General features: G+C 55.3%; 2 protein-coding genes across 3 annotated transcripts in view; one reads left to right on the forward strand and one right to left on the reverse strand.

Moving 5' to 3' along the window:
• Positions 1-69: 69 nt before the first annotated feature.
• TMEM53 (transmembrane protein 53) lies at positions 70-16,492 on the reverse strand. 2 transcript variants are annotated; one of them, XM_056130936.1, is made up of 4 exons: positions 16,371-16,492; positions 16,089-16,250; positions 6,079-6,200; positions 70-1,466 (listed from the first exon to the last, which is right to left on the reverse strand). In XM_056130936.1, the coding sequence occupies exons 2-4, from the start codon at positions 16,147-16,149 to the stop codon at positions 753-755; spliced, it is 897 nt and encodes a 298-aa protein (XP_055986911.1). In that variant the 5' UTR covers positions 16,150-16,250; positions 16,371-16,492; the 3' UTR covers positions 70-752. The 2 variants fall into 2 exon arrangements, with proteins under 2 accessions (XP_055986911.1, XP_055986912.1); XM_056130937.1 differs by lacking the exons at positions 6,079-6,200; positions 16,371-16,492 and having other exon boundaries at positions 16,089-16,222.
• ARMH1 (armadillo like helical domain containing 1) overlaps positions 16,449-24,417 on the forward strand; it is a 39,200-nt gene continuing 31,231 nt past the window's right edge. Inside the window, exon 1 of the mRNA XM_056130926.1 lies at positions 16,449-16,595. The gene's annotated coding sequence lies outside the window, so the exon portion shown is untranslated. The remainder of the gene's footprint in view (positions 16,596-24,417) is intronic.

The following is a 24,417-nucleotide window of genomic DNA, read 5'->3' on the forward strand; positions in this document are numbered from 1 at the left end:
TCACCGTCTGCCACAGGTTAGAAGTCCATCCCTGCCCACAGAGCCCCTCAGTCACCACAGGAGGCGCCTCCGTCTGATTTTATTGAATACCGAGTGCGACAGCAAGTGACCAAAGCCGCCTCCTGCCTTCCAAGCGCGTGCAGTCTCCTTGAGGAAGACCAGAAGTTGTGACTCCTGATGCTGTGCCCAGGATGCCCCCCGGCTGCCCGGGGCCCACAGCACGCTGCTGCCTTCCTGATCCCTGCTCCCCATCGTTCCTCCCACCTGGCAGTTTTCCTGCCTCCATCGGCTGGTTCCTGGCAAAATGACGGGCAGGCCCCAGCTCTGCCTCCTCAGCTCCCCTTTTAGCTTCTCAGACTCTGCACTGGCGAGCAGGTGGGCAGAGTTTGGGGGATCCCCACTGAGGGTTCACAGGGAAGGACTTCCTGTTGGGGGGCTTTCCTGTGGATCACCCCTACCTTTGGGCACCTGTCCAAGAAGCTCACCCTCTGTTCCAAAGCCAGTGACCCCCCTGAGCACGTCCCCAACACCCCCCCTATTAACCCCTTCCAGACCCAGGAATCAACAGCCTGGCAGTGGGCGGAGCCCCCCAGATACTCAGGCACTGCCGCCCTCTAGGGGCCAGGGGTCCCCTGACAACCACAGTCGCCCAGAACAGAGGCCCCGTGAACCCTCTAGGACCGTGAGGTTCTAAAGGGCGGGAGGGGCCCCAAGCCGGAATGGGCACCCCCCACCCCCGCCCTGGCTGCTGGTCACGGGGAGGGGCTGGGCACGCAGTCCTGGAGCTGAGGCGAGGGGGGCGAACCAGGCCCCCCGCCACGGATGCAGCTGCGCATGAAGCTGACGCAGAGGCTGGTGTAGTGCGCGGGGAAGTCGCGGAGGTGGCTGACGTGGGCCGACGACTCGAAGTCCACGGAACGCACCCAGACCCGCTGTGCCAGGCGGGCCTGCACCATGCGCTCCACATCCTTGGCCAGGACCACCCGGTCGGCCCGCGAGTAGAGGTAGAGCTCGGGCCAGCGGGAGGCGGCGTGGAGGAGCCTGTCGTAGAAGTGGGTGTAGAAGAGGGCGGTGAGTGGAGCCAGCAGGACGTGGAACAGGACGGCCACCAGGGCAAAGGCCCCCAGCAAGAGCAGGCGCAGCGCGGCCGGCCGGCGCTGCAGGACGGCTGCCAGGGCCCGCAGCGCCCCCACCAGGTTGCTGTCACCGGGCCCGCTGTCGAAGATGGTGCCCACCACGCGCAGGTGGCAGAAGCGCCGGCAGGTGTGCAGGAGCTCCAGCACGTGGCGGTACAGCATGACGCCGGCGTTGCTGAAGACGTGGAAGAGCAGCGGCTCCTGGTCCACCTCGTGGGTGAAGAGCAGCTCCAGGAGCTTCTGGGCCAAAACGCGCAGTGAAGGGATGCCCAGGGGCTCGGAGAAGAAGACCATATGCCAGGGGGCAGTGCAGCGGATCACGATGCAGCCCTTGGAAAGGGGAGAGAGGCCTGGTGGGTCCCCGGGAGGGACGCGGGACAGGCGAACGAGCTAAGGGCCCCCCAGCTACGAATCCCACGGGCCCGTGAGCCGGGCTGGGGCCTGGGCGCCCGTTCGCTCTTGGGGCACAGGTGCCTTCTGGAAGGGAGATGCCCAAGACCCGTCGGTGGGATCATCACTTCAGGCTGGCCCAGTGCCCTCAGCCTGTGATGGTAGGTGAGGGCTGGGTCCGGGGCATAATCAGAGACATCTGAACTGGCCAAAGGAAGTCTCCTCACTCGGGTCCACTTCCCCTCACCCAACCTTGGAAGCTTCCAGCACATTTAAGGCCTTGCTGCTTTGCCACACCCTGCGGAGTGACTCTCCCCTGTACGGTGCCCACCTTCCAGGCACAAATAGCTGACCCCTAAAAGACCCAATTTGTGAGACACAGCCTGTAAGCCCCAGCCTTGGCCACCAGGGGTCACTCGTGAGCCAGTCCAGCACGGAGTCCAGCCACCCCCTGCCCAGGGACAGTCCAGTCCAGCCTCAGGCCCACGCTCAGATCCATCCACTCCTTGCCCGAAACCTGAAATACAGGAAATGATATAGTTCCTTAACGCGCTGCTGCCGGTGTGTACCACTGGCGGCTCAGGCTTGGATGTGGCTCAACTAAGGCAAACCAGCCTGTGTCAAGTATCCAGTCGTGAAACTGGAGCCGGCCTTGACTTGACCCCCAGCAGCCAGGCTAAATGCATCTCCATCTCCAGGCCCAGCCCCATCCAGAGGGGCGGTAAGAGGCCCCGAGGCCGCGGGGTGAGTCCCGAGCCCTCAAAGGCGGGGAGAGCCCCGGGTGTGGGAAGCGCTGAGCTGGCGGTGGGGTCGATTCCCGGCTTCCACCGCACAGACAGACACACGGCGTTGTCGTCTCCCTGTCTGGCTCTGCTCGAGAGAAACACTGGAGGAAGCTCCTGTGAAAATACGCATCTCCGTGCCCGGGGCAGCACCTGGTGCGAAGGGCACTTTCCCTGTGAGCGGCAGGAAGGAAGCGGCCTGCCCTAGTGCCCGGATGTCCTGGAGTGGCAGGTCAGCTGTGCCCGCTCTCTGACTCCCGCCTCACCCCTGCCCACCCCTGCGGCCACTGCTCGCACCAAGGCCCCAGCAGACCTCAGCGCCCCTCCCAGGATGCCGGAGAGGGATCACTGTTGGCCCCTGGGCCCTGAGCTCTGCAGTCTCCACACACGCTCTTAACTCATCAGGGGCTGGGAAATGTCCTCCCCGACCCCGAGACCTGCACGGCCCACAAATACAAACACCCCCACGTCACTGTCACCCACACACCACCTCAGAGGAAACACCTGCGGACGCACGCCACCCCCCACTCGCTCAGGCAACGCCTCCGGGTCCCAAGAAGCACAGCAACCCCCGCCCCCAGCACCCACACCACTGCAGGAGGGTATGCACCAGCATGCTGCATTTCCTTCAAGAGCACGCACGCATGCACACAGACACGCGCACACACGCACACATGTCCACACACGCACGCACGCACGCACACACACTCTCCACTCCCCCTCAGCAAGCTCAGTGAATGCGTGTCAATGCTGCAGACCACAGCTGTGCCCTCTGGCGCCATCGCCCGTACATGCACACGGCTCACCCCGAGGATGCCCCACGTTCCCGTGAGGGGTGCACACGCCAGGCCTCCCTGCACCCACAGCTCCAGGCTCACCTTGAGGTCTGACGGCCCCTCCATCGCCACCTCCCAGCCGGATACTCGGAGGAGCCCCTGGGCTGGGGGCCTGGGTCTCGCTTTATCTGGCCTCTGTCTCCTCTCCCCCACCCGAACCCCTCTCCTCCCGCTCACGCCCAGTCTCCCCAGAGGCCCTGCCTGCTCCGTGACAGCCGCCTCCCGCTCCGAGCACTCTTCTCTTCCTCTCTCCGGAATCCTACTCCGACCGACCTCACAGCATCTGGTATTTCCTTTTGCCCACGCCGGGGATCAAACCCAGGGCCTCACCGGTGAAGCGTGTGCTCGGGCCGTTGAGCCACACCCCTGCCTCCTCCCGCCTCCTCTTCACCCCCAAGACCACCTTTGATGCTCCTCCCTCCCCCTCGCCATGTCCATGGACTCCAGCCTCCGACTGCCCTGCTCCTAGCAAGTCAGCCCCATTCTCTGAGTGGGCCGGCGGCAGGACCCCCGCGGGCGGCCTGCAGGGTCACACTCCTGCAAGACGCTCGGGTCATGTGGGCCCGGCAGTGGGTCGGTATCAGGCAAAGAGGGGCTGCTCCACCGCGTGGCCCCCTATGGGGAAGCATGTCCCGAAGGGGAGACGCTGGAGATGAAAGTCCAGGAGGCGAACATTCACTCGTGACCGTGCCAGGGTGGAGGCCCAGAGGAGACCAGCTCAGGACGCCATCTCTAGGCGGGCACAGGGTGCTTTCTGTTCCAGGCCACGACAACCTCTCAGGGATCTGAGACCGAAATAAATGTTCCCCTTGCTGCCCTGTCCTGCCGACCGGAGGGGAAGGGACACCCCTTCCTGACAGAGCCGGCCACTGCCCAGCTGCCTCCTGGCCCATTACTCCCCTTTGTCCTCATTCCTCTCCCATCCCTTCTTCCGCCTCCCTCTCCCTCCTCCCAGCACCCTCCCTGCCCTTTCTTCCTGCCTCTCTCTCTCCCCCTCCTCCCTGCCCCTTTCCTCTCCTCCACAGTGGCTCCACCCCGGGAAGTTTCATGTCCACCCTGCCTGCTGCCCAGTGCTGCCCCTCCTTTCCTTGCCACGCTCGCCTCATCTTCTGCCCCTTCAAGTCTGGCCTCCTGGGGCTGGAGCGATAGCACAGCGGGTAGGGCATTTGCCTTGCATGTGGCCGACCCGGGTTCGATTCCCAGCATCCCATATGGTCCCCTGAGTACCGCCCGGAGTAATTCCTGAGTGCAGAGCCAGGAGTCACCCCTGAGCATTGCCGGGTGTGACCCAAAAATTAAAAACAAAAACAAGTCTGGCCTCCTCAGGGCTCTGTCCCAGGCCCACTTGCCCATGTCCCTCACCCATTCCCCTACTCCCATCTTCTGGTGTGTCAACGTCTCAGAAGCAGCACCCCCCACCTCGAGCCAGAAACCTGCCCCCACCCCCGCCTACACCAACTGCTCTGCCGTCCACTCCGGAAAAAGTTCCTTGCCCTGGGGCTGGAGCGACAGCACAGCAGGTAGGGCATTTGCCTTGCACGCGGCCGACCCGGGTTCGATTCCCAGCATCCCATATGGTTCCCCAAGCCCTGTCTGGGGGTAATTCCTGAGTGCAGAGCCAGGAGTAAACCCTGTGCATCGCCGGGTGTGACCAAAAAGGAAAAAAAAAAAAGTTCCTTGACCCAACCTCTCCCCATGCCCACGGCACCAACTCCTGCCACGGTGCTCCTCCGTGCCCCACCACTCTGCAGGGAGGCACCCTAGGGAGCACCCACCTAACCTCACACCCACACCTAGGTTCCCTGGGGGCCCTCCAGACCCATGGACACTGCCCTTACTTTCTTCCCCCCCCCCCCCCCCCGACACGTGCCTCTTCCTCCACCTGCCACGAGAATCTGAGTGTGACGGAGCGGCCAGGCCAGCAGGCAGAGTACAGTGAGTGGCACTCGGGTGTAGCTGACAATCCCCGCAGGCTGCAACCACCTAGGGCGGGGCCGGGGCTCCCAGCCGAGCACTGGCCTCACACGTCTGACTCTGGGTCCCATCCCCATCACCACGGAAAAGCAAACACAACGTAAGAGGTTGAGCACCCCCGAAAGGTGGGGACAGAGGAGGGCTGTGTGGGTGGGGAGGAGGCCTCAGCGGGACGCGAGTGGGGGTTCCCCAGGGCCCACACAGAACCTCGGGCACTGGGCAGACAAGGGTCAGTGGAGGGAGGGCGAGGGCAGGGGCTACCACAGGCCGCCACTGTCTCAGAGCTCTCAGGCTGGCTTCCAGCGGGTGGCGGACACCACCTGTCCACCCTCCTGTGGGAGGTCTGGGCTGGAAGGGCCAACAACATGAAGGGGGTCCCCAAGACTTCCAGCCCCTCCAAAGGGGCTCCCCAGGGACGACTACTCCCCCACACTCTTTTTTCTTTTCTTTTCTTTTCTTTTCTTTTTTGCTTTTTGGGCCACACCTGGCGATGCTCAGGGGTTACTCCTGGCAGTGCCCGGGGACCATATAGGATGCCAGGGATCGAACCGGGGTCAGCTGCCTACAAGGCAAACGCTCTACCCACTGTACTGGGGCCCCGGCCCTTTCTACACCCCACTCTTGAGCAGCCTACAAAGAAGCAAGGAAACCTCCAGGCTGAGTCTCGTTTCCGCAAAGGTGCCCTGGCCAGCTGGTAAGGAGAGGAGAAAGGCCTGGGGGTTCCCAGAGACGCAGCCTTCGACCAAGTGCCCCTCGAGGTGCGGGCTCACTCCACAGCTATCAGGGAAGGGCTCCGGGCCAGAAGAGGTGTACAAAGGTCAGGGGGCAGAAAGGGACAGGCCAAACTGCTGAAGTCCCGGGAGCACTTGTCCTCGGCACAGGTCAAGAGCCTTCCCCAGGCCTGCCTGTCCCCTGCCGCTCAGTCAGACTCCACAGGACGCCACCTGCTGCAGTACTCACCCTCTTGTGGTAGATGGCGCTGTACTTGGCAAGGTTCTTGTCCGTGCAGCCTCCCCAGCCCAAGAGAATCACCAAAGGCTGCCGGGTCCCGGCCTCCTTCCCGCATCGACTGGGCCCGTTCTCTGAAACACAGAAACACAGACACGGGGAGGCGGTTTGGGGGTCAGTCAGCAGAGAGCTGGGGTGCGGGGTGGAGGGGCCTGGCCAATCCCATCTGTCGACTGCAGTTAGCCATGCACCTGACCCCCAAGACTGCTCCTTTAGGTCTGGGGCTCTCAGGAGCACTGTAGGGTATACTGGGAAATCCCTTTTCTGGGCCGGAGTGATGGGACAGCGGGTAGGGCGTTTGCCTTGCACGCGGCCGACCCGGGTTCAATTCCCAGCGTCCCACTTGGTCCCCCGAGCACGGCCAGGAGTGATTCCTGAGTGCATGAGCCAGGAGTAACCCCTGTGCATCGCCAGGTGTGACCCAAAAAGCAAAAAAAAAAAAAAAATGACATCTGAGGGGCCAGAGTGATAGACAGTGGGGAGGACGTTTGCCTTGCACACGGCCGACCCAGGTTTGATCCCCAGCATCCCATATGGTCCCCCAAACCCCGCCAGGAGTAATTCCTGAATGCAGAGCCAGGATTAACCCCTGAGCATAGCTGGGTGTGGCCCAAAAAGCCAAAAAAAAAAAGACATCTGAGCTTCCACAAGTCAAGTTCTACTGGAGCTGGAAGGTCGGTACCACTCACACGGGGCTGCTCTCACCCACAACCGTTGTGCGGCCTGAGAGAGTTCAGGGGGATAAGGTGCTTGTTTTGCATGTGGCTGACCATATTTCCATCCCTGGCACCGCTGAGGGTCCCCCAAGCAACAGTGGGGGTTGTCCCTGAGTACCACTTCCTGCAGCCATCCCCCCAAAAAAAATAAAATAATAACAGATAAAAAAAAAGAGCTAAGCTGGGGTCTGGGAGCTCAGACTGTGGGTGACAGCGTCTGGGGCTTGGGTGACCCAATGGACTCAGACGGAACAATGAGACATGAGCAGATGGGGGGGCGGTGCTCAGTGGAGAGGTGGGTGGGTCAAGAAACAGAACCAGAGGGTCCCTGCCAGCCCCCCTCCCACTGCGCCGTCACTCCAGAGAACAGTACTGCCGAGTCTGGGCTTGGACCCCCCGAACGTCAGTGGAGACCATTAGGACATTCCGGGGAAAAGCCCCCCGGCACCCACTAGAGCTCTCCTCCTTGGGCCCTGGCCTCGACCACGGGAGCTTCCGAAGAGGCTCCCCGCAACCTGAGGGGTCAGACCTCGCTCATTCACAAGCACCCGAGCACCCCCCAGGGAGCACTCGGCCCTCCGGGAAGGTCTGCGCCTGCCCTGCCAAGGATCAAACCACTGGGAGTGCTTGGCTGCCACCCGGGATTTACGGGTGCTGCTGGGGGCCCGGCAACAGTAAATCCCGAGGCTGGTTACGAGGGTGGTAAGTATAAATCACTAACCTTTGCACAAAAGGAAGACCACAATTTCCTGTGGAAATTAATGTGATTGAAAAGTTCAGTGCGCCTGCTCTCCGGCAGGGGGGACGCTGCCTGCGGAGATTAACTGCCCGCAACTGTCCCGCCGGGGTCCCACCGTGCGGTGCTCAGCCTCAGCAGCGCTCCTGCTGAACGACCCTTCTCAGGAGGCCTTGGGGAGGGGGGGCCGGGGAGCGCCATGCTCTCAGCAGTCCCGGGACCAGGCACGGCCCCTCGCATCTGCCACAAATCTCCGAGAACCACCCCAGCAGGCAGGCGGGGTACGGACCTTAGAGTCTCAGTTTCCCATGCCCCCCCCTCCCATCCCCACCCCTGCCACCACCTCCCCCCTACCACCACAATACACCAGCAGAGGGGCCAAAACACACAGAAGGTGCCCCCGCCCCTACCGGGTGGAGGGCTGAATCTCTGCCTGCCCCTGCCCCTGCCAGGAAGGAAGAACGCTTTCTGTTGTTGGTTGGGTTGGGTTTGGGGGCCACAGTCAGTAATGCTCAGGGCTTACTCCTAGCTCTGCACTCGGGGATCACTCCTGGTGGTGCTTGGAGGGGGGGGGGCTACGGGGAATTGCTGGGGACTGAGGCTTTGCCGGCCACTCGACCCACTTGTACTATCGCTCCAGCCCCAAATTGTAACTGCATTTTGCTCTAGCATACCCAGTCAAGGAAGAATGTCTTCACCAGGACTGTCTCTCCGTGAAGAAAACCTCAGACCCGGGCCGCCACAAGGCCTGCATCCTGAGCCCCACCTCAGTGTCCTGGGACAGACAACTGGCATGGGCCGGCATGCCCTGCAAATACCTCCCAGTCTCCTTCTCCCCCTCCTCTCTCCCTCCCTCCTCCCTCTCCTTCTCCCTCTCACCCTCTTCACGATCAGGGATAATTCCGGGCTCTGCATTCAGAAATTACACTGGACGGTGCTTGGGAACCCATCCGGGATGCCAGGGATCAAACCACGTTTGGGTGTATGCAAAGCAAGCACCTTACCAGCTGTCCTATCTCTCCGGCCCCCTCGAAACTGTCTAGTCTCTGACTCAGTAATTTCACTTCTAAGAAAGCAGATCACAGGGCCCGGAAAGATAGAAAAGGTGTCAAGGGTTCAACACCACCTTGCACACGGCCCCTATCGGCCCAATCCCTGGCCCCACATGTGGTCCTTCCAAGCACTACCAGGAGTGATCCCTGAGCACAGAGCCGGCACCGGGTGTGGCTCAACCCTCCCGCACAAAGAAACAAACCTTAAGGATGGAAACATAAAAGCTGAAACTACAAAATGCTTGAAGGAAACAGTAATCTTTGTGATCTTGAATTAAGCCATGTTTTTTTCAGATGTGACCAAAGGTAAAAAAAAAATAATAAATAATAAGTAATAATAAGTAGAACTTCCTCAGATTTTAAAGGAAGAAAAGGAAGGAAGGAAGGGAGGGAGGGAGGGAGGGAGGGGAGGGGAGGGGAGGGGAGGGGAGGGGAGGGGAGGGGAGGGAGGCAGCACGAAGGGCTGGAGCACATGCAGGAGGCCCAAGCTGGGTCCCTAGTACAGCATGGTCCCCCAAGTACCAACAGGAATGAGCCCCAAGCACTGCATACGTGACCCGAAAGGGAACAACCCACAGGATAAAAGTAAAGTAAAAAAAAACTTGTATAATTCCACAACAAGACAACCAGATGCTGTGCCAGAGAGAGAGAGTGAGTACAGGGGCTACAGCTGATTCTAGGTTCCCCCAAGCACCACCAGGAATGATCCCTGAGCACAGGGCCAGGGGTAACCCCTGAGCAGCACCAGGTGATCCAAATACATCTCCCACACCCTGTATCCCCCCCACCCAGAAAAAAGACAAAACAAATTATTTTTTTTGCTTTTTGGGTCACACCTGGCGATGCACAGAGGTTACTCCTGGCTCTGCACTCAGGAATTACTCCTTGTGGTGCCCGGGGGACCATATGGGAAGCTGGGAATCGAACCTGGGTCGGCCGCGTGCAAGGCAAATGCCCTACCCGCTGTGCTATCGCTTCGGCCCCGACAAAACAATTTTTAAAGAAAGGGATCTGAATAGACATTTCTCCAAAGAAGATATAAAAACGGCCAGTTAGGAGGTGAAAAGATGCCCAACACCACAGCCATTCGGGAAAAAAATCAAACTCACAGTGATATGCCACTTTGGTCAGCATCGAAAAGTCAGGTAACAATAAGAGCGGCTGAGCCGTGGAGAGGTCAGTGCCCTCACACACTGCTGTCAAGAACTGGGGAAGGGACAGCGGCTTTGCCCGGGCCTCCAAGCACTAAGCACGCTGTCCCAGCACTCCCACTCCGATGATCTGTGCCAGAGAACTGCCGCCCCACATCCACGCCGAGCGGTACGGCGATGCTCACAGCAGCACTCCTGCCGGAAGGGACGCGGGGCAGGTCCAGGCAGCATAATTCAGTTATGACGGAAAGGGATAAAGAAGGGGCACGTGTCACAACAAGACGGACCTTGAGCGCGGATGCTAAGAGGAAAGGGCAGTCTCAGAAGACCACCGACGGCGCGCCTGGGTTTGTGTGCCATGGGCCACAGTAGGCAAATCCACCAGCAGCAGCAGATTGGCAGTGGCAGGAGCCGGAGGTGAAGGGATCGGGTAATGACAAACGGGAGAGGATTTCTGGGTGAGGTAGTGAGGATGTCCTGGAACTAAGACAGGGGCGTGGCTGGCGCAATTCTGTGAATGCTCTAAAAAGCAGTGAACTGCCTATTTTCGAAGGGTACATTTTATGGTATGTGAGTTAGCTCTTAATCAGGCTATTATTTAATAAATTAATAGTACTACATTAAGGGGGAAAACAAGCTTAAAAGCAGTATGCATGTGTCGCAGAAAAAAAAACATACATATAAACGGCAAAAAATGAGTAGCAATTATTTCTAGAATTAGATATTTCTTTTTCATTATTTTAACCCATTTCCTAAAATCAATATGTATCACTTAAGACGTTCTCTTTAAAAAGATCGGGGACAGTGTCAGCAGAATCAGAGCAGCTGAGAAGTCAAAGGGGGCTGGGTGCCCACAAGCCCAGCAGGGCTTGGGGTTCTTTCCAACAAGGACACTCCTGGTGGCTGGTGGGGGCAGGGGGAGTTGGAGCCAGACCCACTGTCCCAGGGCTCCCTCCGGGCTCTGTGATCAGGGATTATTCCACGTGGAGCTCAAAGGATCCTATGTGGTGCCAAGGACCAAACCAGCTCGGCTGCAAGCAAGGTGAGCCCAATACGGACTTTTCTGCCAGATGGAACCAAAGTATACTTTCTTTTCATTTCACTTAATCTCCGTTTTTAGGCCACACCGCCCCCCAGCAGTGCTCAGGAGCTATTCTTAGGTCAATGCCGGTGGACAGTTCCCAGCATGCTCAGGGTCCTATGTGGTACCAGGGATCAAACCCAGGTCCTCTTGTATGCAAATGATATGCTCTGTCCAGTGAGCTATCTCCCCAGCCAATGTATTTTTTTTTTCAAAATGTAGAGTAATAAAGGACCTCCAGGGACTGGAGCGACAGCACAGCGGGTACGGCATTTGCCTTGCATGCGGCCGACCCAGGTTCGATTCCCAGCATCCCATATGGTCCCCCGGGCACCGCCAGGAGTCATTCCTGAGTGCACAAGCCAGGAGTAACCCCTGAGCATCGCCAGGTGTGACCCAAAAAGAAAAAAAAATAGGACCAAAGGACCTCCAAGGTCCTCTATTCCCCGGAAATACTGGAATCCCACTGTTCTATATTTAAACCGAATTATGATTATTATTTTAACTTTTTGAAATCACAATATAAGACAGTAGGTATAGCTCTCGAAGGGGACATACAATATAAAACCGTATCTGGGTTTAAATCTCTGGTTCTGCCAAGAATAGCAACGAAAGAAATCAAGTTCCTTATCTTGGAAATGGGGCGAATAATACACAGAATTAAATAAGGTAATGACAGCGGAGGGCTCAGCAAGGGACAAAAAAAGTTCAATAAATTGAGGTTATTATTATTACTTCACAAGGAATGCATGCTCGCTTGCAGAAACGGAGAAAAGAACCCCTAATAAAATTGGCATCACGCTGTTTTGTAATCTGCTTCCATTTAGCAATATATTGTGAACGTCTCCCCCTGTCAGTTTCTATATTTCCACGCCGTTCTTTCTAGGGGCTGCAGAGCAGCTCCGGAATATTCCATAATTTATGGCGAACCTTCCCTAATGGGCAAATCTCCCCTTACTGGACGCGATATTGTTTCCAATTTTTTGCTGTTATAAAAATCCTTTCACGGACCCCTCAACTGTGGCCTAGAAATGTAACCAATGCCCTGCCCCAGGGTGACTGAAAAACGCACATAAACTGAGACTGGGGTTCCCACACTGAAACCTGGCATAACCCGGGGCCAGCTACTTCATGTCCCCAGTCTGTCCCTCAACTGCAAAACTAGCTGAAAGGGCTCCCTCGGGTTAGTGCTTCCTGGGGCTTCTGACCCACAATCATTTTTGTTAACACGTGAAAGAAATCATGATTGAAATAGAGGAGAGGGGGCCACAGAGACCGCAGCGCGGGTGGGGCGCCTGCCCTGAACGCAGCCGACCCACCTCCTAAGGTCCCCTGAGACCTGCCCGGGAGTGATCCGAAGCAAGCTGGCAGTAAGCCCTGCGCATCACTGGGTGTACCCCAAACGCCAAAAATGAAACAAAGGAAAGGCCTCTGTTTCTTTTTTCTGTTGTTTTTGGTTTTGGGGTCTCACCCGGCAGTGCTCAGGGCTTACTCCCGGCTCTGTGCTCAGGGATCACTCCTGGCAGGCTTGGGGGAATCGTATATATAGTGCCAGGGATCAAACCCAGGTGGGCCATGTGCAAGGCGAGTGCCCTATTCACTGGACTATGGCCCTGGCCCTACCTCTGTTTCTTTTGGGAAAAAAGCACCTCTGGGGTCCCCGCAGACCAGAGGAAGCTCAGATCTCAGTTCACCTTGCCGGGGCCTTTGAGATGACTTTCTTTCATTTCATTCCCAGCTTGGGAAAGCAGGCCCCACTGCAGGCCAGGACCCACCAGCTGCCTGTCAGCCCCCCAGAAGCGCAGATCCACTCTGGGTCTCTCCCAGAAAGCCATGGTGGAGCATGCATCACTCCAGATTGTGGCCTGGGTACCAGTGAGCCTCCCAGCAGTGCTCAAGGGTCCATGAGGTGCCCAGGAGCAAATCTGGGCCCTCGTGCATGCGAGCTGTGTCCTCTGCCCTTTGACTCATCTCTCCAGCCCTGAGTCTACAATTTTGTTGGTTCGTTAGTTTTTGGGCCCCATCCAGCTACTCCTGGCTTGGTGCTCAGGGGACAAGGGGGGGAGGGCGGGGATTGAACCCTGATCAGCCACGTGCCCTGCTCTCTGTCCTATCTCTCAAGTCCCGAGTCTACATTTCCTGACCCCTGCCAGAAGAGCAGATTCACAATAAATCATCCCTTCTCCTCTCTGTGACCCCTGGCAGGCCTTCTCTGTACCCTTTGCCCAGCCTGTAAATTCTATCAATTATTTCTGATCCGGTTCCTGACTGTGAGGGCAGCGGGTGCCTGTACACAGGCCTGCCTGGCCAGTGGAGGCCGGGGCGCGGCTGACCTCTCTCTGGCTGGGAGGAGGGGCAGCTCTGGCTCAGGTCCCCACGCTGCCAAGTGACCCACTCCACTGGATGCCTCATCCTTGCCAGGTCTAGCAACCGAAGCAGGGCGCACCTTCCTCAGGGAAGAAATCACTGGCCAGAGAAGTTGGGATGGGGTGGCGGTGAGGGGCGGAGAGCAGGCAAAATTGAGAACAAGGGCCTGGTTTCAGCACAAGACCAGGCAGATTACCCCCAGCAGGAACAGCCACAGATACCGGCCAGTGAGAATCCCAGCAGGAGGTACTGGCCTGGCCAGCTGGGCCCTGAATGACCCCCTGACCTACAGCTGTCTCCAGCTCACTGCCATGCCAGCCGCGGCTGCTCCCCTCTCAGTCAAGTCCCAGCAGGGTTGGGCTCTGGTGCCGAGGCTCAAAGGCACAGAAGCAAGTCCAGCAAGCAAAGAAGTCGGATGCCCTCACACCTCCCCACCACTCCTCAGTTCTTGCTAACGAATGAGGGTGCCCGAAGAAGGCCACTCTCTGAAGCTGCCTCACTCTGGAAAGGAACTTCCTCGAGACGGGAAGCAAACACGTCCAGGGGATCAGCACGCGGTTACCTCCTTCTGAGGGGTCCTATGCTCTCCAGCCCGGCTCAAGTGGGGTATGCACTAACGAGGGAAGGGTGTGATGAACTGAGGTCAGTCCAGCGGAGTGATCACGAGGAGCTTAGCAGAGCCACATCAGAGGAAGAACAGCTGAAGGCGGGCCTCAGAGTATTTTCCTTCAAGAAGAATGATTGGAGAAAGGCATGAAACTGTCCTCTTAGGAAAATACTGCCTTGCTTTACGCTGTACTCAGCAAGGCCCTCTGACCCTGAGACCAGCAACATGGCTGTGAAACCCTCACCCTTGCCCAAAGGGAGCATGTGCGTCAGTCACTTCTACAGCACTGGCAGCAGATCCAGAGCCAGGACACAGTTAATGCTGAACTGAAAGCAGAAATGACCCAAGGACATGCTGGGGCTCAAGAGAGGGAAGCGCTTTCTAGCAATCCCAGTGGCCCACAACAGGCCAGGAAGTCTGGAAGCATCCTGTTGGGGTCTGAGGCGAGAGGACAAAAGGGTCCCCCTGAGATTTCCCCCAGCCTCTTGGAGCCATGAGCACAGCCCACGGGCAGACACCCCCTGGCACACACATCCTGCCTCTCTCTTAGCCCTGACAGTTCCAGAGGTAGGGCTGCTCCCATATGACAGGGCAGGGATCGGCTCAGAAAGGTTCGGTAACTTGCCAAAGTCAGAGAACCAGTAAGAGGCCAGGATGAAATGCAAACCAAGACCTTCAGCTGCCCAGCTGGACTACAAGAATGTTCATCTGACCGCCTGGCTGAGACAAAGTCATCCCCCAGCAGTTGAAGGTTCTAACAGTCAGGCTCACTCATGGGGCGGTGATATTTTCAAAAACTTCTCAAGACTATTTGATGTCCATAAGCCCACAAAGCCTAAGCTAGCAGATTCACCTCTCAGGAAACACAGCTGGTCTGGAGAAGTGATGAGCTGGACAGGGAGGGAGGAGTGCAAGCAAGGGCATTCCAGACGAGAAGCAGCGGGAGCCCAGGCAGAGAAGCAAGGGGTGGGTGGACAATCACAGGCCACTGGGGGATGCCAGAACATAAAACCTGAACGGGAGAAGGACACAGTAATCAAACAGATAAGCGGGTGACTGCTAAATTATGATGGCCTTTGAACATGGTAGAAGGAATCAGGACTTGATTTATCCTGAGGGCAATAAGGAGCCACTGAAGGGTTTTATGGGAAGGGTTTCATGATAAGATCAGGCCTCCGCAACAGGATGGTAGCGAAGAAGAGGCTGGAGACCGGAGGCGTGAAGGTGAAACAGGATCGCAAGCGAGAGCCCTGCTTGGCTCAGGCTGGCAGCTACTTCCCCCACCATAATTCCCAGCAGTCTCCAGATCCCCAAACCACCTCGCACTGCCCAGGACCTAGGCATGCTCTGCCCGGTGCTAACCCTATGGGGCCTGCCATTCACCTCCCTTGAATGTCACCCAGGGGTCAACAAACCAGGGAAGTAATGGTCATCACCAAGCCCCACTGAATGCCAGACACTGTCCTGGGTCTCTAAGACTATCCACCTCGGGTGAGGGGTGTCAGGTTGTTGGGATTCTGTGCACGGGGCACCATCACAGAACCACCTCGACCAACAACGGTGCAAACACAAACTGCCTTGAGTTGTGCAACAACCCCACGGGGCCGGCTACCATCAGGCACCTAGGCTCTGCAGGGGAGGAAAGGGGAGGAAACTGGACTGTCCGGTCATACAAACGGGAGAAGTCAGATTAGTCAGATTAGTATTGGTATTATTTGTATTAGAGTTCCCACTACCAAAGTGAGTGGAGATACGGGATCTGAGGCAAGTTTCTGCAAGGCACCGGAAAACAGAATTCTGACTTTTTTTTTTGCTTTTTGGGTCACACCCAGGAATGCTCAGGGGTCACTCCTGGCTCTGCACTCAGGAATGACTCCTGGCGGTGCTTGGGGGACCATATGGGATCGAACCCAGGTCGGTCGCGTGCAAGGCAAACGCTGTGCTATCGCTCCCCAAGAATTCTGACTTCAAAGACGGAAAGAAAGGGGCCCTAACCTAGCAGAGGGCGCGGGCGGGGGGCGGGGCTCGGACACCGCGGGGGGGGGGGGGGGGAGGTAAGGAAGGTCACCTTGGGGCGGGGCTTACCGGGACGGGCGAGTGGGGCGGGGCGTTCGGGGCGGGGCTTACGAGCCCGGACCTGTGGGACCCTATCAGGAGGCGGGTCGCGAGAGGGGCGGAGCCTCAGTTGCGCTCGCGCCCCACAGTCTCGTCAGGGCCCCTCCCCGCGCCGGGGCCCAGCCCGCGTTCCCTACCCTGACTCCCGCAGGGCTGATCCGGGATCTCGATGGTGTAGTCCAGCTCAGCCGAGGCCATGGTGAAGCGCGGGCCCTCAGCGCAGGCCTCGCACCAGAACTCGAGCTCGCGCGCCCTCGCCGCAGCCCGGGGCCTCCCGGCACCGCCCAGTCCCCGCCCACCTCCCGCGAAGCGACCCAGTCCCCGCCCACCTCCCGCGAAGCGACCCAGTCCCCGCCCACCTCCCGCGAAGCGACCCAATCCCCGCCCACCTCCCTCGAAGCCACCCAATCCCCGCCCACCTCCCTTGAAGCCACCCAATCCCCGAGTCGCGCTCTCTGACCTCCCGCCCTAGCAACCAGCGAGTCTGTCCGAGTCTCCCGCGGCTCCCGAAGGGCTCAGCCCTAGCAACCAAGCCCCGCCCCGCTTGAGCCTTGGCCGTCACCTATTGGCTGGCTCTCTTCACCCAGACCAGCTATTGGACAGGGGGAACGCCAGTCAGAAAGAGTCCCCACCCTCCCGTGTAGGTAAGAGGGGGCGTGGCTATGTTCTGGGACTGGGGGCCTGGGGCGGGGTCTTCCGTGTAAATTGTGTCTTCTCCCTGGCAGTAGTCTCACATACGTCATCTAGCTGTCTCTTCCGTCCCCGACCGGCTGCAACTCTGAGAGCCGAAGGTAGAAAACGGCACAGAACGGCTTAGGGGGCACTTGCGGGCCTACCCCCTGCCGGGGCAGTTACGGGGAAGTGGTTGAGAGGAGGGGGGTGATGGATGGTGCCTTGCAGGGAAGGCTTCAGAGAATACCGGAGTACATAAGGGGGCTAGGGAGTACAGCTTCCTTCTTTTATCGCACATGCAACAAATATTTACTAAACACCTGCTAAGTGGGTGGCCTCTAGTGAGAATTCAGTTTTTGTTTTTTTGCTTTTTGAGTCACACCCGGTGATGCTCAGGGGTTACTCCTGGCTCATGCACTCAGGAATCACTCCTGGCGGTGCTCGGGGGACCATATGGGATGCTGGGAATCGAACCCGGGTCGGCCGCGTGCAAGGCCAATGCCCTACCCGCTGTGCTATTGCTCCAGCCCCCGAGAATTCAGTTTTAGCCCTAGTATCTGTGCATCTTCAAAGGAGAGGAACCACGCATGAAACAGTCCTGATTCTATGCAAGGGATCAAGGCAGCAGAGGAGTCGACCTGATGATTTAAGGAAGTCAGCCCTTACGGCAGCGGGGATGCTTTTTGATCTGGACTTGGAAAGATTTGTGGAGATACGGAGAGGAAAAAAAAAACTTACAGAAGTTCCACCAGGGATGAGTACCAGGAATTATGAGCACTTTCTTGCCAGAGGAGAGACTAATGTGACAGGTCCACATCCTGGAAACAGGCTACTAAGCTCAGCTTTGAGCTTATCGGTAGATCTTCCTGATAATCAGAAAAATTTCCAGCCCCGAGAGTTAGTAACAGAGGTAAGGCCCTTGCCTTCCTGGTATGCAGCCAGCTCGGGTTTGGATCTGCAGCTCCACATAGAGTTTGACCATAGCCAGAAGTTGTTCCTGAGCACCACTAAATCAATAGCACTGTAGCACTGCCCTTCCCGTTGTTCATCGATTTGCTCGAGCGGGCACCAGTAACTTCTCCATTGTGAGACTTGTTACTGTCTTTTTTTTTTTTTTTTTTTTTTTTGTATATCGAATATGTCACGGGTAGCTTGCCAGGCTTTACAGTGCGGGCGGAATACTCTTGGTAGCTTGCCGGGCTCTCGGAGAGGGGTGGAGGAATTGAACCCGGATCAGCCGCGTGCAAGGCATATGCCCTACACACTATGCTATCTCTCTTGCTAGTCCGAAAGTAGTGAGTGGTCGCAAGATCAACCTAAAGTCAACCTGCAGCAAACTATAATAAATACATAATGTTCTTTAAAAATATTTTCCAAGGGGCTGGAGAGATAGCACAGCGGGTAGGGCGTGTGCCTTGCACGCAGCCAACCCGGGTTCGAGTCCCAGCGTCCCATATGGTCCCCGGAGCATCGCCAGGAGTAACTCCTGAGTGCAGAGCCAGGAGTAACCCCTGTGCATTGCCAGGTGTGACCCAGAAACAAAGAAAAAAATTTTTTTCCAAGGCCGAAGAGAAATACAGTGGATAGGGCATTTCCATGCATGCAGTCAACCTGGGTTTGATCCCTGGCAGTCCATACGATCCCGCCAAGAACTGCCAGGAGTAACCACTGAGCACCACCAGGTGTGGCCTAAACATCAAAATTAAAATTACCAATGCATACTGTGCCTTTGAATGCAAGAACCTAGAATTTACCCTAAGTCATGGGAAGGCCTTTATGCAAAGCAGTAATGATCAGAGTATGTCTTAGATCAGTGATGAGAATTGGGAGAGAAAAACATGAAGATGTAGGAAAGAACAAAAGATTAATTCCTTAGACATGTATGATTTTTAAAAAGTTAACTTATTGGGGCTGGAGCGATAGCACAGCGGGTAGGGCGTTTGCCTTGCACGCAGCCAACCTGGCTGACCCAGGTTCGATTCCCAGCATCCCATATGGTCCCGCGAGCACCGCCAGGAGTAATTCCTGAGTGCATGAGCCAGGAATAAACCCTGAGCATCGCCGGGTATGACCCAAAAAGAAAAAAAAAATTAACTTATTGCCTGGTAGATAGCAATGAAGGAGAAATGAAAGCGAGTTTGGAAATTCCTGACTTGGGCAAACAGACAAAAAGAAGCAGGGTATGTAAGAGATGGTCAATTCTGGGCACAGTGATTTTGAGATTTCACTGGCTCAGCCAAGAGGAGGATGAGGATGCCTGCCTAACTGGAGTTTGCAAGAGAAATAGACTGTGGTCATTTGCGATGCCTTGTGTTGGAGTTGCATATTGGGCCTACCCAAAGACTAGGAGTAGGATCTAGATAAATCCCTGAGAAGAACCCAAGTCTAAGGGACTGCAAGGGGGCGGGGGGTGAACTGCAAAGGTAATTGAAACAAAAGTATTGCAAATGATAAAAAAAGATCGTAAGTCGGGGCTAGAAAATGGCTCATAGGACTGGAGGACATGCTATGCTTTCCAGAACCCCAGGTTCAGGACCCGCACCACGTGCTTCTTAAGCACTGTCAGGATTTTTTTTTTTAATTGAATCCCTGTGAGATCGACCCTTACAAAGCTGTTCATGATTTTTTTTTCTTTTTGGGTCACACCTGGCAATGCACAAAGGTTACTCCTGGCTCCTGTTATTCGTCGATTGCCTCGAGCAGGCCCCAGTAACGTCTCCTTCATCCTAGCCCTGAGATTTTTTAAAAAGTGCCATACTCAAGGCTCTTTCAGAGTTAGGAGAATGAGACCCTTCATTGTTACTGGTATTTGGCATATTGGGTATGCCATGGGGAGTTTGCCAGACTCTGCCGTGTGGGCAGGTTACATTCGGTAGACTGCCAGTTTGTCCAAAGGAGGAATGAGATAATAAGATGTCATAATAAGATGAGCTGGTTTTTATAGTCTCTGAGTCTTGGCCGCTGATGGGATTACACGGCGCCAGGGGGCCAGTTGGTGGGTGTGACCCCCGCCTACTGGAATTTGGAGGATCTGGGTGGAGGATGCTCAGCCCCGATCAGAGCAGGCCTGGAGATCTCAGCCCCGGGACCTGTATGCCTTTGTTCCTCTGCCGGTACCTCCGTGTGTGCGGAGAGAGGTTTCAGCATGGTGGTGGCTGGTTCTGGAGGTCTTCAGCTGCCGGAGCCCTGGTCGGGGAGGAAAACTCAACCCGCTCCCCTCCAAGGGGCCCCGGCGAAGACAGCCAGGCGGGGGCAGGAGACTCCTGGCTCTGCACTCAGGAATTACCCCTGGCGGTGCCTATGGGATGGACCATATGGGATGCTGGGAATCGCACCTGGGTCAGCCGCGTGCAAAGCAAATGCCCTACCCACTGTGCTATTGCTCCAGCCCCAAAGCTGTTCATGATTAGGTTTCAGTCATGCAGTGTTCCAACATTTCTCACCTCTGCCATGTACATTTCTCCCCAATTTCCTTCCCATCACCCCCCATCCCACCCCCAGCCTGCCTCTATGATAGGCACTTCTCTCTCTCCCTCCCTCCCCCTCCCCCCTCCTCTCTCTCTCTCTCTCTCTCTCTCTCTCTCTCTCTCTCCCTCTCTCTCCCCCTCCCTCCCTCCCTCTCCCTTTTTTTCTCTCATTGGTTTGCAATACACATACTGAAAGTTCATCATGTATATCCTTTTACCTACTTTTAACACTCAGTTCTTGTCCAGCATGATCATTCCCAACTATTCCAGTTATTATTGTCATACTGTCTCTTCTCTATCTTACCTACCCTCCGTCCCACACACGCTTGTGGTAGATTAGTACTGTCAAGCACTACCCTAGTAGTTGCCCCTAAGCACTACCGGGTATGGCCCAAAAGTAAAATAATGTATCAGAGAGACAGTAAACAGTAAGGCCAACCCAGGTTCAAATCCTTAGCACCCCAATATGGTCCCCCAAGCCCAGCAAAGACTGACCCTGAGCATGGAGCCAGGAGTAACTCTGCACTGCCAAAACAAAAACAAAAAGCAAAATATGAAAAAAAAAAAAAGAAACAAAAGCTAATCATGATTGTTAGAATATGATACTCAGAGACCAAGGGAGGAAAATGTGAAGGTGAATGACTAACCAAGTAAAATAAGGTATGGAAAAGATACACCGATTTAGAAACAAGGAAATTGGTAATGACCTTGGTAAAGGCTGTTCCCACAGAGAAGTAGAAGCAGAGGTCAAGTTTCAGGAAGCTGAGAAGTGTGTGGAGAGGTGAGGCAGGGAAGCCTGTGTGCACACACAGTGTACTTTCAGGAAGTTTGGCTCTTTGGAAGAAAAAATTTAAAAGGTGCTAACTAGAAGGAGATGGGTATTTAGGAAGCAGACATGCTCTTAGATGAATCCAAGCAAAGATAGCAAAGATAAAATCATAGAGGGGAAAAAATTTTTTAAAAATCATAGAGGGGCTGGAGCAATAGCACAGCGGGGAGGGCATTTGCCTTGCACGTGGCCAACCCAGGTTCGATTCCCAGCATCCCATATGGTCCCCCGAGCACCACCAGGGGTAATTCCTGAGTGCAGAGCCAGGAGTAACCCCTGTGCATCGCCAGGTGTGACCCCCCAAAAAATAGTACAGTGGGAAGGGAGGGAGGGAGGGCCATTTGATTTGCATGTATTGAGTGGTGCCAGTTTCAATCCCTGGCATCCCATATGTGCCCCCAAGCCTGCAAAGAATGGTCCCAGAACGCAGTGCCAGGAGCAAGCACTAACACCACTAGGTGTGGCTGCAAAACAAAAGCAAACAAATCATAGAGAAAACGATGTATAACTGGGAGAATGGTGGTCCTGAAAAAAGCATAAGGTGAGGGACGCAAAGCATGGATGGAGAAACAGCCGTTCCAGGTGGAGAGACAGTCACACATCAACAAACTGTTCGGTGGCAGGAGGCTGAGGAATTTCTGATTTGCTGGCTTCTATTTTCTCTATGAAAGAAGGTCATGAGATCAGCCAGTGAGTGTGAGATTAGTGATGGTGGGCAAGGTCTGAGCAGAGCAGAGAGAGCGTGAAATAGCTCCGAGGAGAGAGGGAGCAAATGAGTGAGGTCACCCACAGATAGTTTCCTAAGCACTTACAAGGACTGTTGATGAGTCTTTGTGGCAGCAGTCTGGTCTGCATGATTTTGTGATATATGCCCCCCCCCCCCCCCCAGCAGCAGCATTGTTAAACCAGCAGGGAAGTTATTTGACTGAGTCAGGCTTAAGTTTAATCAAATGGCTGAGACAGAAAGACAAAGGACAAGGAAGCTGAGAATCTGTCAAAAGAGTCTTGAGACGGTCGACCTTGGAGTCCAGACTGTGTGGGAGAAAGGTAGCGTGTTAAGAACTGGACGCCTCAACAGGACATCTGAGAGTTGGGAAATAATTGAATCAGAAAGTTGTGGAGTAAACTAAGTTGGAGTGGTTCCCGGTGATGCTGCGGTCCAGGGTACAGCCCTGGGAGTCAGTAGCCACTTGTGAAGACAGAAGACAATTAAGATGTTGACATGGACTACCAGGAGTAATTCCTGAACACAGAGCCAGGAGTAACCCCTGGACATCACCAGGTGTGCCCTCCCGCCCCAAAAAATGATGTTGGCCTGGTCATTGAAATCCCCCCAGGTGGTGGTGGGACCATGAAGGGGGGATGGAAGGAGGATGTTTGTGAGCTAAGTGTCAAAGTCCTTGAAGGATGACAAATAATGCGTATTGCTGACAGGTAAGGAGGAGCAAAAATCATCACTACTGAACAGCATGATCCACCCTCAAAGTAGCCAGGATTGGGGGGGGGGAAGCGGGAGGGGATTGGTTTTGGGGGGTTTTGTGTGTATGAAGCAAGGCAGGTTTTTTGTTTGTTTGTGTGTTTGTTTGTGCCATACCTAGTGATGCACAGGGGTTACTCCTGGCTCTGGGCTCAGGAATCACTCTAGACAGTGCTTGGAAACCAGATGGGATACCAGGGATTGAACCCGGGCTGGCCGCATGCAAGGCAAATACCCTACCCGCTGAACTATCTCTCTGGTTCCTAGCTTGGCAGTTTTTATTGAAAGAAATTTGCTTAGAAAGAAGTGAGAGGAGAAAAAGAGGAGAAATCTGTGTTCCAGAGAAAACACGTTCTCCAGAGAATGCTCCCTTGTTTCTCTTTGTCCCTGTGCCTCTGTCTTGTGTTTCTGTGTCTACTCCCCGTCACCCCGTCACCGCTTCTGCCTCCAGCCTCTCTCGAATGGGAGCCGAAAATGTGGAGTCCAGGGAGAGGGTCTCTGTCCCATTCTGCAGGTGGAACCTTCAGGAACAAGAGCAGTGACTGGTTTGTGGTGTCCAAGACCATCTGGGACAATGAGTCAGGCTTCCAACCCCTGCCTCAGAGGCCCTGTTTTTGTTTTTAAGAGCACATCTTTTGATCTAGTATTTTTTTAAATCTTTTTTTTTCTTTTTGGGTCACATCTGGCGATGCACAGGGGTTACTCCGGCTCTGCACTCAGGAATCACCCCTGGCGGTGCTCAGGGGACCATATGGGATGCTGGGAATTGAACCCGGGTCGGCCGCGTGCAAGGCAAATGCCCTATCCGCTGTGCTATCACTCCAGCCCCTTTTGATCTAGTATTGGGGGAGAAAGCCCTCTGCGAAAGTTTGCTTAGAAACCAAACCTAGTCAACTGCTGGTTACTATCAACTTTGGTTGATGACAGAGCTGGGAATTCGGAGATTGTGTGGTTTTCGTTTCCCTGTGTGAAAGAGAAGCATTTGGCTGCTATAGAAGTGATTTGTGACGGTGTCCAGATTTATTAATCACCTCTGAAAATGGAGAGGAAATTAAAAGCAAGGAGGCCACCCCGGGATGAGGACACTGTCCATTTGTTGTCCTTGCAGGACACCCCGCCAAGGCGGGAAGGCCACACACAAACCAATTTGGATCGAGGTTTCTAATCCAGATTTTAATTTCATGTCCTTAATTTTTTCAGATCATTTTCTCTCCAAGGTAAAATAATGACTGTTTTAATTGGCTGCCACTTACGGAGAGAGATTCCAGTAAGCGTGATGGCACCCACATATTTTTTCTTTGGCATCTCAGGCCTGCTCCAGCCCTTATGATCAAGCTGGTGAAACTGACTTTTACTACATGCCGCATCCCATGATCAGCTGACTATAAATCATATCCTCTTTTCCAAAAGCCATTTTCCATTAGTGCTAATTTGTTTGCTTCTCATTTCCACCGATCATTAGAATCTCTAGTTGGGAGCACCAAATTGGAAATAATTTCTTTGACATTTCAATTTTTTTTTCCCTCCCCGTCTTGAACACCATTTGGCGACCGCCAAAGAACATTATGGTTTGCAGAGGAACAGTGCGCTCCAATCACAATTTAACCGACCGTTCATGGCACTGAATCCTGGCCCTTCGTGTCCAAAATGACACCGCTGCTGACATTGCTGTGCCCTGTCGTGGCTGTAAAAGGCCTCAAAGACGTTGCCCTGGCCTTCTGCATGGAGATTCAGCCACTCTGCACAGGGCAGCCTTGGGGAGCTGGTCATTTTATGGATCTTCATAGACTTTGAGCTGGTCTTCCCACATGGAGATTCCGCCGCTCTGCCTCTTTGCCCGTGGCAGCTTTGGAGAGTTGGTCATTTTATGAACTGACATTTTTACTCCACCATCAAGGCAGGAACTGGATGATTTCTTCATTCTCCCAGTGAGCATTTATTAAACATCTCTTTGTGGGGCTGGAGCAACAGTACAGCAGGGAGGGCATTTCCCTTGCATGCAGCCCACCCAGGTTCGATCC

This window comes from Sorex fumeus, unplaced genomic scaffold, assembly GCF_029834395.1.
Source record: "Sorex fumeus unplaced genomic scaffold, SorFum_2.1 ptg000082l, whole genome shotgun sequence".
Lineage (NCBI taxonomy): Eukaryota > Metazoa > Chordata > Mammalia > Eulipotyphla > Soricidae > Sorex > Sorex fumeus.